This window comes from Lagopus muta, chromosome 4 (assembly GCF_023343835.1).
Source record: "Lagopus muta isolate bLagMut1 chromosome 4, bLagMut1 primary, whole genome shotgun sequence".
NCBI lineage: Eukaryota > Metazoa > Chordata > Aves > Galliformes > Phasianidae > Lagopus > Lagopus muta.
Genome location: NC_064436.1, coordinates 10,614,157 through 10,628,735, shown reverse-complemented (window position 1 = coordinate 10,628,735; position 14,579 = coordinate 10,614,157). Strand labels below are relative to the sequence as shown.

The 14,579-nt window shown below is 40.6% G+C and overlaps 1 protein-coding gene across 2 annotated transcripts; it reads right to left on the bottom strand.

Moving 5' to 3' along the window:
* Positions 1-35: 35 nt before the first annotated feature.
* Positions 36-10,379, bottom strand: ZNF330 (zinc finger protein 330). 2 transcript variants are annotated; one of them, XM_048941079.1, is made up of 10 exons: positions 10,129-10,258; positions 7,992-8,121; positions 7,730-7,749; positions 7,564-7,634; positions 5,492-5,571; positions 4,612-4,738; positions 3,769-3,873; positions 2,516-2,562; positions 1,336-1,453; positions 36-694 (listed from the first exon to the last, which is right to left on the bottom strand). In XM_048941079.1, the coding sequence occupies exons 2-10, from the start codon at positions 8,109-8,111 to the stop codon at positions 423-425; spliced, it is 960 nt and encodes a 319-aa protein (XP_048797036.1). In that variant the 5' UTR covers positions 8,112-8,121; positions 10,129-10,258; the 3' UTR covers positions 36-422. The 2 variants fall into 2 exon arrangements, with proteins under 2 accessions (XP_048797036.1, XP_048797035.1); XM_048941078.1 differs by lacking the exon at positions 10,129-10,258 and adding an exon at positions 10,265-10,379 and having other exon boundaries at positions 37-694.
* Positions 10,380-14,579: the final 4,200 nt, after the last annotated feature.

Here is a 14,579-nt window from a genome sequence, read left to right as displayed (position 1 = left end):
GACAACTCATTTGAGAATGCAGTTGACTTTTATTGCGCTGGCCCCCAAAAATGCAGTCTGCAGCCCAACAATACACGGATTTTACAAAGTTAGTTAACAAATACTGTAAAAATAACTTAATTTCTGATGCATAAATGGAAACAAGATGTTAAACCGTTATACTCAGTAACTGAAAGACAACATCACTTCAGGTGGTCAGGGGAATAAAAATATTCCCCCCCATTTTCTCCCCCAAGTTCAAAACCCAATAATGGTTTATATCAACACATCTCACCTACAGTTACTATAGATGTCCCAGACTTTATGGTCAACCTCTGATATGTTAAGTATCTGATAGAATTATCCTACTGTATACAACTCAGCAATGATGCATCTGCTCGGTGCAACCTCTCCAAAGGCTCTAGCTCACTAGCATACTCAAATTAATCTTCAGGTTCTTCATAATGTGCATACCCACTAGCGTAAGTCCTCCCTAAACTCAAATTGCCAAATACATCTGTGGTCTCTGTATCAGAATCCTTCCCTCCTCCATCATCATCTTCATCGTCATCTTCTTCATATTCATTGTATTCATCATCACGATCACCTGCATCTCCAGCCTTGCTGGAGGAGAGGTTCTTCCAGTAGGCATCATAACCAGAAGCTCCATCTGCATCTTCACCTCCAGTCTGGCGGCCAAACTTCAAGGAGCGCGCTGTAGGCAGAGAGAAAAACCATCATGCTCTCACCCATCAACAGCAATGTGAGCAGATATCTGACATTTCTTTTCCATCTTTGTTCACAACTCAACCTTTTTCTAAATCTGACATTTTCAGATTAAATCTGTGCTCCAACAAAACCTTTCCACTACAAGCAGTCTCTTCCTGTGCAGCCATGTTTGCACAATCAATAACTGTCTCCAGAGTATGATAAAGGTTTTAGGATGCCTTCAGTACTCTAGCCAAGAAAAGTTGTAATTGGATGTGCTCTGCAGACATGGCACATATTCTGATTTATTAAAGTGCAGTTAAGAGGTAGATTCAATGTATGTCACCAAATGACACTTAGGTATTCATCAGCCATTTTTTGGTAGATGAAATAAAGGTCTAAGCGAGGACTGTAATTCTTCCACAACTGAAATCTCAAACTAAAGCTTTGACTGTATCAAAATCCATTAATGATTAACAGATCCTGATGCTCGCTTCTAGAACTATGAAACACAGTGTTTCCCCAAGAAGAGATGCATCAAAGCTTTGTAAAACAGATGAAGATAACTATGTTCTCTCATTGCTCCCATACAGAGAAGTAATCACTGGTGGTGCCTGTACAGTTTGTTAGGTAGGAAAGCAGGCTTACTTGACATGCTCAGATCCTTCGTCTGCTGAGTTTCATGGCCACACTTAGGGCAAGGAGGTTCTTTTCCCTTTTCCTGCTTAAAAACTTTACTTCGCACATGATCATCACAAAAACAAGCCTGCAGGGTGAAAAGACAGTGAAAAGGCTACATATTTTAATCACAGAAGCACACAGTTCAGCAAGAAGCCAGTGAAAATGTGTCCAACAGCAGCAGGATTTTCTGGATGGGATTAACTTTATCGAGCTCTTATCTGCAGCGGAACGGGAAATGTGCACGCCATCTACAAAGTTGAACTATCATGTTAAATGTAGTTTCAGGGTTATCTCAGGAGAAGACTGCATACAGGTGCTGATAAACAGATAGAAAAAGTAACATATTCAAGGACTGGATTACAGTGCTGCCCACAAGGGGTCTGGCAAACTTTGGTTTAACTTGGCAAGCTTAAATAACATACAAGTGGAGGTGTATGTCAGAATGTAACTATGCAGTGACCTGAAGGCAAGAATTAGAGACTGGAATCTCATGTCTTGAGCACTAGGATGCTGGTGAAGACACATGGAGAAATGAATAATTTGAAGATAAAATTGCTGCGATGGAGAATGAAGGGGAAAAAAAAAATGGAGGGCAAGAAAAACAAGAGCAGGCAACAAACCAGCACCTGGGGAAATCTGGGCAATGCTGATGGTGAATCAGGTGGAACATCTTATGCAACATGATTTCTCACTGTGTAAAAACAAAAGTCTGGTTTTTAACAAATTAGTCTGTGCATGTGTAAAATTGGAGATAATTTTTTTAACCATGCTGACGTGTTTTCTGGCTGGATCATCGCTTGACTGTTTGAAAGAATTGAATTGTATTGCCTTTATGCTAGATCAAAACACATTCCAAAGACTTGGATTTGAAAAGGTCCTAATATGGTACAGCCCCGATTTAAACACAGAGCCAGACAAATAACAAATGACTTCACCTGGCATGAGGGTGCACAACTGGCTTGTGGTAACAGGCAAATATAAGTAACAGCCCTTTTGACCTGCGTAAATCTACCCCCAAGCTTCAGAAATGAATATCAAAAGTATAATGTTTTTTTAAAATCATGCAGAGGAAGACATGACCTTGGTACCATCCCTGAAGGCTGAGGAGAACAAGTCTAAAACTGTTGCTACTTGAAGTCATCTTTACCTTACAACGCAGGCACGAATGCTGCCCAAGCCTGTTACAGGAAACACCTGTTGGTGGAAAAAAACATACGTAAAACTCATCACTTGGAAACTGTAGATCTGTGATTTTATTTTTTAACACCTTTTAGAAAGAAGTATGTAATAACATAAAAATTCAAGGTATTTATTTTTAATACCTCTTGGAAACCTGAATCGTTCATTTTACCATCCAGTATATATTTTTAACTCTATCTGACTAGGTTTTTTGAATTCAAGTCTTCCTGTAGTAAAGCAATTGGACACAAAAATTGTAAGTTGAAAAAGGGAGAAAGTGTAGTTGTTTCTTGATTTTTACAATATTAGAAAACAGAAGTTCCAGAATCAGCTTGGTATAAAGGGATTTTCCTTCTTTTTCTCATCCCTCAATGTCAGAAGAAGGAGCACTAGCATTTACGAAGCCATTTAAACAATGCCACAGCAGATTTTATCTCATTCAAGTAAGATTTGAGGACACATTGAGCTTACAAACCCCAAACATAGGTGTTTTATATATTCCATCTCATCCTCAAGTAATGTATTTTATTGCATATAAATTAGTACAGATAGGTTTCCATATGAAAGAATTGCAGCTGGCACATGAGCTGTAAGGAGCAGCAGAATCAGTGCTTTCAAAACCTAACTTGTCTTGAAGCCTCAAACTTATTTCTTTACTCCACTAGAGGGAGCACATTGAAGCCATCCACACAGGGATTGGTAGCAGCATGAAGTCACAGTGAACAGTTACTCTTCAAAAGCACTATTTTGTCTTAAATCTCCGTGCAAGTACTTTCTCCATCTTGACTTTCACTTAAGATAATGAATCCTTTGTATATGAAATATTTAGTATTGTGAGTTCTCCACGTGAACAGGACAGCAGTGGGAATCAGCACTGTGTGTTTAAAGACAGAATTGGAAAATGCTAATGCATGTATATTTAAACATTTCTAGAGCATCTGTGCTTTAACAAAACCTTCTTGACGTTGGAAAGTAGTTGAGCTTTTTTTCACAGCTGGAATGGGATTTAGATTACAAATGTATGGCCACAGTTAAAAGTTGATGTATTCTATTGAAGTTCAGGTTTTTAATTCTGGCTCTATACCAGGATTGTAGGCGCTTTTCTCCAGCAGTGGCAAAAGGCATCACCTACCTGCAAAAGGCATTGCAGAGTATTCCAGAACACAGAGGAAGCAATCTGAGTCTGCCTTGTTTTTAAGAGACTACAAACAGCTAACTTACATTTAAATGTCTCTGCTTCCAAAACTTGGCAGCTGGCTTGATGTTCAAACTGATCGTCTTCACAGAGGAAATTGTGGCAAAAAGAGCAGGCAAACATTCTGCCTCCTGGAAGATGTACCAAGGCAAAATAACCAGTAACAGGCATAGGCACCAAGTTCTGCTCAGCAAACAATTTAGGCAGTTACGTGTTGTTGTTCTTTTTTAACTGAAGACCAGTTCTGCCCTCTGTCTAACTCACTAAGAGAAAGTTCTAAATTAGACACTAGCATCCGCTATTACTCTGAAAAATACCACGTTTCCTACAAGACAAGATAGCATAAATATAGAACAAGTACTACTAGCAGTTTTTTTCAATTTGACTATGGCATTTTAGTGTTGTTTAAGTTTTATCAGATCTTCCCTCATCCAGTGCTGTTCCTTCCCACCCCTTCACTTCTGATGCACGCTGAAATTATATCGAAAGGATTCCACAAATGGTGATCAGTATGGTTTGCCAGGCAACGGGGACCCAAATACCCGAACTAGTGCAGATGAAAGGGGTGAGAATGGCAGAAAATTGCATGCTGACCATCAGATGTGGTACTTAATTATGTGAAGCATTCGGCTGATGGGACAATTACTTATATGTACGTCCTTGAGTTAAGCAGCATGTGTTCTTGGGCACATCTACATTCCCCACTTCATAAGATCTGTTATTAAAATGGGGAGAATGTCTTGCTTTGACCAAACATACTAATCTTGAAGATGGAAAATGTTATGCTAAGCATACAGGTACAATAACTTATAAAACATGAGAGGAAAAGCACAATTCAGATTTTTTTTCATTAACTGTGAGCAACCTACCATGATCCCAGACGCTTCTTTCACACTCGATGCATTCTGCATCTGCAAGAGGGCAGATGCATGCATGTGTGCTGAGACACTTCCTCCCGTGGCACACCCAAGCTTCACAGAAATCACAGATTGCCCCCTGCAATTACAGAAAGACAGCATCTTGGGACTCACACAGTGTCCAGAGAGACGTATTTCAAAACCCTCAATGCACCTCTCTATCCTTTCTCTCAGTGGGTTTATTCCAGGTGAACAAGACAGTACAAAGCAACCAGTATCCAATCAAGCCATTGCATTATTCTTTTTTTATTTATTTTTAAAATTCAATACTCACTTTTGCAGGATTAAAGAAAATGAAAAATAACCACTTCCCCTCCTTTTCTGTTTTTACCTTTTAAAATTTGTATCTTAAATTTTATGCATGGAAGTTGTCTTCTAGCTAAAGCCTGAACTTTATAAATGACAGTCATTTTCTGGCAAAAATGCAATTTGAAGAAAAAAGGCTATAAATTTTCACAGCTGAAATACTCATTCAGATGTTAAACCATGTTAAATTAGAGCATCAGGGCCACAGACAGCAAAGACCAAATAACTCCTAAGAAATATAACTAATGCATTTTCATTTTAGTTAAAGTGCAAGATCAGAAGATCAACTACGTAATTATAGCATTTAAGAAGCCTCCTCAGCCCTAGGCAACAAACTACCAGCCAAGGTTTGCAGGAACTCAATCCAAAAAGGAAAAATTGAAATTTTCAGTAATGTAATGGGACAATGAGAGAAAAGCCTTAGTGTACCATGTGCTATCACTGTGTAAACCTGTTTTCCCTTGTTTGAGAAAGATGGGCACAGAAGAATGTCGTACTTACAAAAGCTGTCATTTTGTATACATACCACCATTGCCAGTCCGGTACTGTACACACCAGCATGCTTTATGACACAATCTGATGTCTTCATCATGCATTTGGTTTTTCCTGAACAAAAGAAAAATAACAAGCAACCAGAAAGAAAACATATAGAAACTTTTATAAGTGCTCATATAAAAACAGAGATTGAAGCAAACATGTACTTAGTCATATACCTGGCTAAAAAATAATGCAAACAAATGTTTGCAACTTGTTAACCTCCCCCGTATTTTTCTTAGATCAAATGGATTATAGTCTGTTTTCAGCACAAGTGCTGAGATTGAGGTAGTGAGTTGTCTTGCTGTATAGTTTGAAGCAGTCTAAATAGATTGACGAGGATTTCAAATGTCAAAACAAGATAATTAAGATGTAAGTCAAGGAACAATATCTCAAAGTTGTATTTAACACTGCTGCTAGTCCCACTGCAAAAGTAGCATGGCTGAGGACCTCTGAAAAAAAAGACATGTACTTGATTTAATTACTTACATACTTAGATGATTAGGCTTTTAATGTGTTCTGTTTGTTTTTCAAAACAAATTAGAGATGGCAAAATAATTCTCTTTAAATGCAGGGCTTGTACAGGAGTAAAAGCCACAGTCTGCACTTCGAAGTCTGCTCTGACACAGGCAAGCAACTAGGCTGATAGCTTTCCCCTGAAGTAGGTAGCTTTACCAGGAAGATGCTTACTTGGTATGTAGATATGTAAGCAAAAATACTTGTAGCTAGCCTAGGTCATTGCACTGGGATTTTATCACTGGTTTATGCTGACCCGCCACAGATCCCTTTGGTGTCTCAACTATTGCCTCCTTAGGGGTGATGTTCCCTGCAAACCTATTCAAGAGTTCATAAAACTAAATTCTATTCTGCAAATGCAACTGAATGCCAGTATGCACCATCAGCAGGAGGGTTTTGATATAATCAGATACCCAATGGCACCGAGGAATGACCGCTGGTGGTCTGACCTGGGCAGTATAATGTGGTGGGGATATTACTGGCTCTGGAGCACAGCGATGCAGCCACTGTGCTCCCATCCTGCAGGGACTACTCTGGGAAAGATGACATTGGTTTATGGGGCCTGTCACCTACACTTGATTAAGCACCAAAGAGTTCTAATGGTCTTTGTCTTGGCAAACCTTAGGGGACTCAGCATCATTTTGTGGTGATTAGGAATGCTTTTCTTTCAGAAACATACTGCAGATTAAGATAAATTGAGCACAAGGAGTCAACTTTGGACTGTAAAACAGATTAAATGTTTTTAGTACTTCACAGCACAATGACAGAAGGAAGACCTATGAAGGATGACGCAGTGCCACTGCACACAGTCGGCCTGGCTTCCAAAACTACTCAGTACTGCAGGTCCCAACAAAAGCACTGCAAGTTGCAGGTGTCAGCAGCTCTGAGTGTCAGACTACAGAATGGCCAAATTGCTTAATGAAAAATGGAAAATCTGTGATGATATGTTGAAACAGCAAAACAAAAGACTTTAAAGTACAAAATGATTATTAACCTCACTTTCAAGCAAGTTGCATAAATGGGTGTTATAGCCTGATTCAGAACCCAGTTATATCACTGTGTCCTTCTCATCTGATTTCCAAGCATCAGCCCTCTTGACACCAGCAGCTTATTATGTTACAAAACTATGTTGCTTTAATCAATACTAAAGCAATCAGCAATTATATCATCCCCAAAATGCAGTATTTATTGTGTCCTTTGGGCAGTCAGCTCTTTATAAGCTTTGTTGTCACTAGGAAACAGCACTCCCACATAAATCTAGGGAAACAGTCATGTTCTCAGTCCCAATAGGCAATAAGTAAAATTATTCTAAATATCAAATACTGAAAACAAACCTATGGCCCAGACTTGCAAACCCTGGAGGGTCACAGGTACGTTCATTAGTTTGTGTGATTAAGCAAGAACATTCCCTTAAGGAGGATATTCAAAACAGATTTAAAAGAACCTGCTCTAAAAATTGGAAAAGTATTTCATGACAAAGGAACCTTAACTGCAGAGGGTTTAAAGACACAAAAGAAACAGAGAATAGCAGAGAATATTTCCACTTACCACACTGTGCACAAATGGGTAATTTCTGAACAGAGTTGCAGAAGTAGCAAAAAGCTCTGTTCTTCTGTCGTCTAGGCACATGGAAAATAAAATGTTAAAACAAGACCTGTAAAATGTTTGAAACTAATGTTAAACTGTTAGCCTTTAGAAGGGGAAAAATGCTCACCTTTGGCACTTGTCACATTCCTAAAGAAAAGAAATAAAATACTGGTAATTATTTTTATTCTACGTAGGACACATAAAACTCAGAACTGAGTTCTGATTAGGAACCAAATTTTTCATGCAAGTACTACTGCCTCTGATACAAGTGTAATCTTAAATGTAAAGACTATTGTTCTAGTGGTACTATACATAGTTGATGTACTATCACTTGTCTTCCATAATTTAAAATCAAGTACTGTAATGCAAAATATTTTAGTTTATTTTACCATCGAGGCATTACAAGGATGTTTGGCTAAATCTATGTTGGCTCTTGAAGCCCTTATCTGCTTCTCACGTTCTCGACGGTTCTCAGCTTTCTTACGAGCACCAGTCTTCTTTTTAGGCATTTTTCACTGTCTGTGGGACAGAAAAAGGTATGTAATGAATGCATGCAATAAAACTACACAGGTAAGTGCAGGGACACACATGACATAGCCAGCACTAAAACCGGATCTTGGAGTTTCTATCTGTGGAATGTTTCATTTCCATTCATTTTTTTTCCTGAAAGATTTTCAAATGTAGATAAAGGCTCCTGGCTCCTATGAAGGATCCTGTGATGACCTGTGAATAATCCTGTGATCTGGAAAGGATTTTGCTTTCCCAGACTCAGTGTTTAACTGTCTTTGAAGTGTTTTGCCTTTGAAATAATGTGTTTTGTGGGACTTTTTGTGATGGTCCTCTCCTTTTAGACTGCCTTATTGCCTGTTTAATAACAACAATTCTCAGCTCATTTTCACTTCTCAAGCTCTCTATTTTAACTAAAAAACATTCTTCAGGTTAGTGAGTCATGGCTTGCTGCAAAAATGCAAAAGGCACACTCTGTGAAAGCTTAGAAAGCAATATGTTACTATTCTAGTTTTAAGAGCAATGACAGCGGGATGTCTCAGCCGCTAATTTCTCGTTCTAGCACACTAGTAATAATGAAGAGATGAGCATTTCCCTAAAGATGTCACTGATTCTCAAGAAGAGTTTATGCTAATTTAATTATTATCATGTGTGCAAGAACTTCTTTACAGTGAGGTGACGGAGCACTGGAACAGGCTGCCCAGGGAGGTGGTGGAGTCTCCTTCTCTGGAGATGTTCAAGACCTGCCTGGATGCCTACCTGTGCGACCTGCTGTAGGGAACCTGCTTTGGCAGGGGGGTTGGACTCGATGATCTCTGAAGGTCCCTTACAACCCCTACAATTCTGTGATTCTGGTAATGATAATTATCATTATCATTATAATGATAATAATTATCCATTATTATCCTGACTTCATGAAATGGATGATTGAGAGATTAAATGTGTAGTCTGACATTAGAATTTCTCTTGTTGATGCTGGCACTCAGGCATCCTTCCTCAGCCTCAATCTTCACCATCACTTCTGCTGATGTAACTGTTGTTGGTGTCACATTCTAAACCAGGTACAGAGTAAACGCAAAAATGTGAATCAAATGAAAACAAATGTTCCCCCAAAGTCAAGATGTGTACAGCTGATAGGGCAAGGCAATGAAAGGGGCAGCAGGGTTATTTGCTTAGCAAGCATTGAAATAAACAGCTCAGGAAGAGGCAAGGACCTCTCTACTGACATACAAACACGCAAAGAAAAAAGCAGCACTGCCTGATTAAACCTGTTTGTAAAAGGCACTCCCAAGTCTATGGCAGATGCGTTTCTTTGTGCTGTAGCTACCAAACCACCCATGCTTACAGGTGGTGTGAAAATTCAGCCATCCTAAGTGTTTAGCTCCATGTCTGATGCTTCAGTATAGCAGCTGTGTTTTGAAAACCTGGCTTCTCTAGCAAGATGCCCCAACACATCTTGTGTTGCACAACAGAGCCACAATTCCTGCTCTTCCCAGCTTCATCCCTAACATCAAGTTGATGCATAGGCGTGCATGGTGGTAGCTGCAAGGACAGCTGCAGCATCAATAGACAGTGAACTGTAGCAGCTTGAACTTAAAAGAAGAATTAGCATCCCTTTTCAAAAGGCCTCAGCTTTCCTGAACAAACGAACATACTGTTCTGACCAGATATTACAATTTGATTTTGATGGCATGCATAAATCAGCTTGCTCGTTCTGCAGCATTCTGCACCACACTGAAGTGTCTCATTATGCAGTCCAAGCTGTCTTGCTAAGCTGCCTGCTGGCCACTGTCATGATTCTGAAGCATGACATTTCTGATATTGGAAGTACAAAGTGAGACTGCGCGTTAATTTTCAAACTGCTCAAATGCTGATTTAACAACAGAATCTAACAGTATCTGTACGTTGGCAGTGACAGCCACACTGCTACCCTGCTCCTTTGCACCTACAGGACGTGGCAGGTCCGTGCCTGCTTCCCTTCCCCAGCCCAAGGAGGTACGATCCTGCCGAGCTCCTGACCTCTCCGCACTTCTGCATCAGAGCTTTTCTCCGCGCGCAGCTTTCTACTCTAAACCAAACACACAAGTCTGTCCGTTTTCCAGCTGTTCCACCCGAGGCCCCCAAACGCGAGGCGCTCGGCATTCACGGCGTTCACCTTCCGTGCCGGCCCGCCGCCGCCTCCCGCCGCCTCGCCGAGCCCAGCGCCGCCTCGCGCACCTCGCTCCGACGGCGGCGCGGAAGCCGGAAGCGGTGCGCTGCGCGCACGGTCCCGCGCGGCGAGGCGGGAAGGTTCCGTCCCGAAGGCTGTGGTGCGCTGCTCGCCTGCCTCCCTCACTGGCTGCAGGGATTTGCTGCCCGCTTTTTCTGTGCGTAAATGAGACTTTGGTTACGAATCGAAGAAATTGATACGTAGCAACTCGACAGCAAAGTTTTGTTGCTGTTAAGTCAGGTGTTGTTTATTAGCAGCGCTGGGAAGCGCTGGGGATATTTCCACTGATATTTCCAAAGGGGATATGATTCAGACTGCGTTGTATTTCCACACAGAACACGTTCATCAGTTACCCACGAGATAATTAACATATGCATTCCTGTAACTTCTATTCCACGGTCTCCTCTGCAGTCTAGCATCCTTCTAGCACCATAACAGTCCAATTTGCAGTCCTACAGCCTTTTACTTCATCCAGTTGTCTTCCTCCATCGCCCTCTGGATGCACTTTCTTCACTGGCACGTGCTCAGTAAGAGAATGGCTGTTATAAGTAATCCATAGGCACCAAAATCATAACATTTGCTCACTCGGCACTCGGCCATCATCTCTGAACATCTGCTCATCCCTGGATAAAGGTAAGTTTGGCAACCTGTCTTTTAATGACATATAGCGAGGTTTTGGAAGATAAGGGGCTGGAACAGGCCACCCTGAGAGGCTGTGGATGCTCCATCCCTAGAGGTGTTCAAGGCCAGGTTGGACGGAGCCCTGGGCAACCTGGTCTAGTACAGATCTGGAGGTTGGTGGCCCTGCCTGTGGCTGGGGGTTGGAACTTGATGATCCTCGGGGTCCCTTCCGACCCCGACCATTCTATGATACAGAAGATAGGGAGAAGTATCTTGATGTCTAGTGTTGCATCCCAACCTACCCCCGGAGTGAGACAGTTCAGCCTTGTGTGAAGGCCCTTTGGTGCTTTTGATATTTCATAAGCCTGCTGGGCTCATTTCATTGTTGTGTTTCTTTTGCTGAAGGTCTCTTGTCAAAACAGAATAGCCTTACAACACGCTTCCTAGTTTATAATGCTACACCTGTAACTATTTGTGACATCTAAAAGCTATTGCAGTTTTGCAAGCGAGAACTAACCACATAATGCAACAATTCAACAGCTATATTTCTAGAAATATGCTTCTAAAATATGCTGTATATTTTCTTACTTCACTTAACTCCTCATCGTAAGTGGCATGTGGCAGAAGTAGAAACAAAGGTTGCAAGGCTGTCTTTGATTCTTTTTGGTACTATAAGTCCTTGGAGCATTTTGCCTAGAAATCCCTTCGTGGAAATCATTAGATGAAGTTCATCAGATAGTTATTTAAATGAAGATGAGTGGAAGGCTCTCAGAGCACTTACAGTGCAATATAATTCATGGTCTTTTGCTTAGGATGAGAGGGGTATGTTATATATTCTGATGTAGGCTGGTTTAGCAATAGGGATAGGTTTGGAGGAAAAATGGGGAGAAATTAAGCAGTCAAAGACCACCAGAGGTGGATTCTTAGAAAAAAAGAGAAAAAAAAAAAGAATTTATATGCCAGTGTACTGCATATGTATGTCTTAACTGTTTAAATGTGGAACTTGAGCTCTGAGGGCGTGCACTTGATTTGTCATGTTGCCCAGTATATAGTATAAGGAATAAAAGAAAGCCACTGTCTAACACCTCGTTAGAGTTTTCTTCTCAGATTTCGGATGACATACGCATTTATCTTAGCACACGTTTTTATTTCTAGCGTGCTTTGACCATTCATTCCAGCGGGCTGGTTGTGTTGCTCCACCTTGTGCTTGGTCGTGCCTTTCTTACTTAAAGTGGTTACTGGTTTGGTGGGTGATTTTGGCTTAGAGAGAGAGATAGGGATTTAGTGGCACCACTCTTGTAGCTTCATTGAGTCAGGGATGTGTCTTCCCATACTGTTTCTTTGCTTGTTGCTCTTTTCCCCCAAGATGTTACCTTCACACCAGGTTATTGGGGCACAGAGGAAAATGCATGATTGCTTAAGATAAAAACTCGTGATGATCACTTCACTGAACATTTCTCCTCCTAAGAAGGCATGAGAAGTAATTTTTCGTTATTCTGTAACTATAGCTACATACTAACAACCAAACAAACAACCAAAGAAGAAAATGTGATCTTTTGCAGGGCCTTCCAGCTTTTAGTGTCATTCACACTTTTCTTAATGAATGCCCCTAATCTTTAATATTTTGTTCTGGTTGTGACCATTTATTTTAGGCATCCAGGAATGCGAGACCACAATGGGAATAACTCATATAGCATTGGAGGGAGGGGGGAAGATGAACAGAGGGTTTTAATCTCTTTTAGAATAATTATCCTAGGCAGCTAATTTGCTTTCATGAATGAATGGAGCTGCTAAGGCAAGGACTCGCAGATACATCTGTAGAAATTATCTTCCCATTCGAGTGCATTTTTACATAAGGAAATGCACAAATGAAGAGAGGAAAAAAGAAGGTGTGCTGCCACTAGAATCTGTAATTTTGCTGTTTAATCTCATAACTTTAATGGCGTTTAAGCAGGGCTGTTGTTAATCCTGTGATCCCCTATCTCCTCCTCCATGACGCTCATCAGAGCACCCTCTAGATGGCAGAAGTCACTTCGCTTGAGAACAGCGAAACGCGTTGATTTCAGAAGGGCTGGAAGCGGCGCAGGGCTGTAATACAAGCGAATGAGAGGAAAATTAGATGACGGTAACTAATTTAGGGCTCACGCTATTTCCATTAGCAAGGCTGGACGGCTGTCTGGGAAATTCGCACATAATGAAGTAGTATGCAAGAATACTGCAGACTATTGCTTTTTCAAAGATCCGTGTGGAAAGGGGAGTCACCCCTGCTCTTAGGGCTGTTTGTAGGGACTTCTGTAAGAGAAGCTATGGAAGGAGAGCATGCATCTCTCAGAACTGAGCGCGTCATTCCTCATCACCCCGCTGAGTCAGAATATGTAGATTGCAGCTACATTTCATTCAGCATCTCCCCATCTTTCTCCCTTCTTGGTTCACCTTTTGGGGCTGTGTGGCCGTGCAGTGATACTATGGATTACATACTGACTGCTGGTCAGTCCCTTTGAATATACAGTAAAGCATATTAGCTATCAATTTGAAATAAATATTGACCCGAATGGCAATGATTTATTTTTCCTTTAATACATTGTGGTTTCTTCTCCTCTAAATAACACGCTTGTTCTGATCTCATTAAGCCTCTATTACCTAACTAGCTATTACCATAATTATCTTCGTTATTACAGTGTCTCCTTGCAGCATTCGATATGTTTACCTCCCGAGGGGTTGCATGGTAAAACGGGTGCAGCATATACCTTTCTAACTGACCTTTCAAGCATCGTACATCACATCTAATTTGTTTTCAGATCCTGCCCTTGCAGCAACTGACCTTAAAAGTCATATCAATCTTTGTTTGATGTAAGATAATTTCATCCTTGCTGATTTCACTACATAAAGAAAAGGGAGACAAGGAGAAGAACTTTAGCAAGAATTGTTATTGATGTCTGGTGAATCGGCATGTCCAAATAGAATATTTTAAAACTGGAAAGATTTTTTGGAGTGTTCCAGTCCTCTTAGCCCTGCAAAATGATTCCCTACGAAATTTTCTAAGTGATTGTTTTGTCTGACTGAGTGTGAAATGTATCAAAAGGAAAAAAAAAAATAAGGGAAAAAAAGACAACAAGAGAATTTGCTGTTAAATGAGAAGAGTCCCAATTCAAGAGGCCCTCTCAGCTGTCACTTCTTTATTAAAATCCATTCATCTTTCCTACGATAGCCAAGTTGTGTATCTTCACATTGCTTCCATCACTTCAGCAAACAACTGCACAACATTTTATCACCGCAGTGCATTGGTTTTTGTTGTTGTTTTTAAGGTGGAAGTCATGCAGTAAAGCTGACCTGCTGGGATTTCTATAAAGCATGTAATGTGGTATGATTTGTTAATTATCACAGGTTAATTAAGATTGGGGTGACGGAATGGCACAATATTGATTGGTTACTCGTTTTTCTAACAAAAGAAGCAAACAATAATCATTTGTTTTGGAGTACAAACTTGCTGGCTTGTGGCAAGTTATTACTAGTGTAGTTTCTCCATGCTGAGATTGTAATGTCATAAATAATCTTGTTTCTTGTCCAACTGATCCCATCAGGAGGGTGGCACGTGACGTTGCATTTTCTGCATATGTGAAACTGGGAGGCTCTGTGAGGG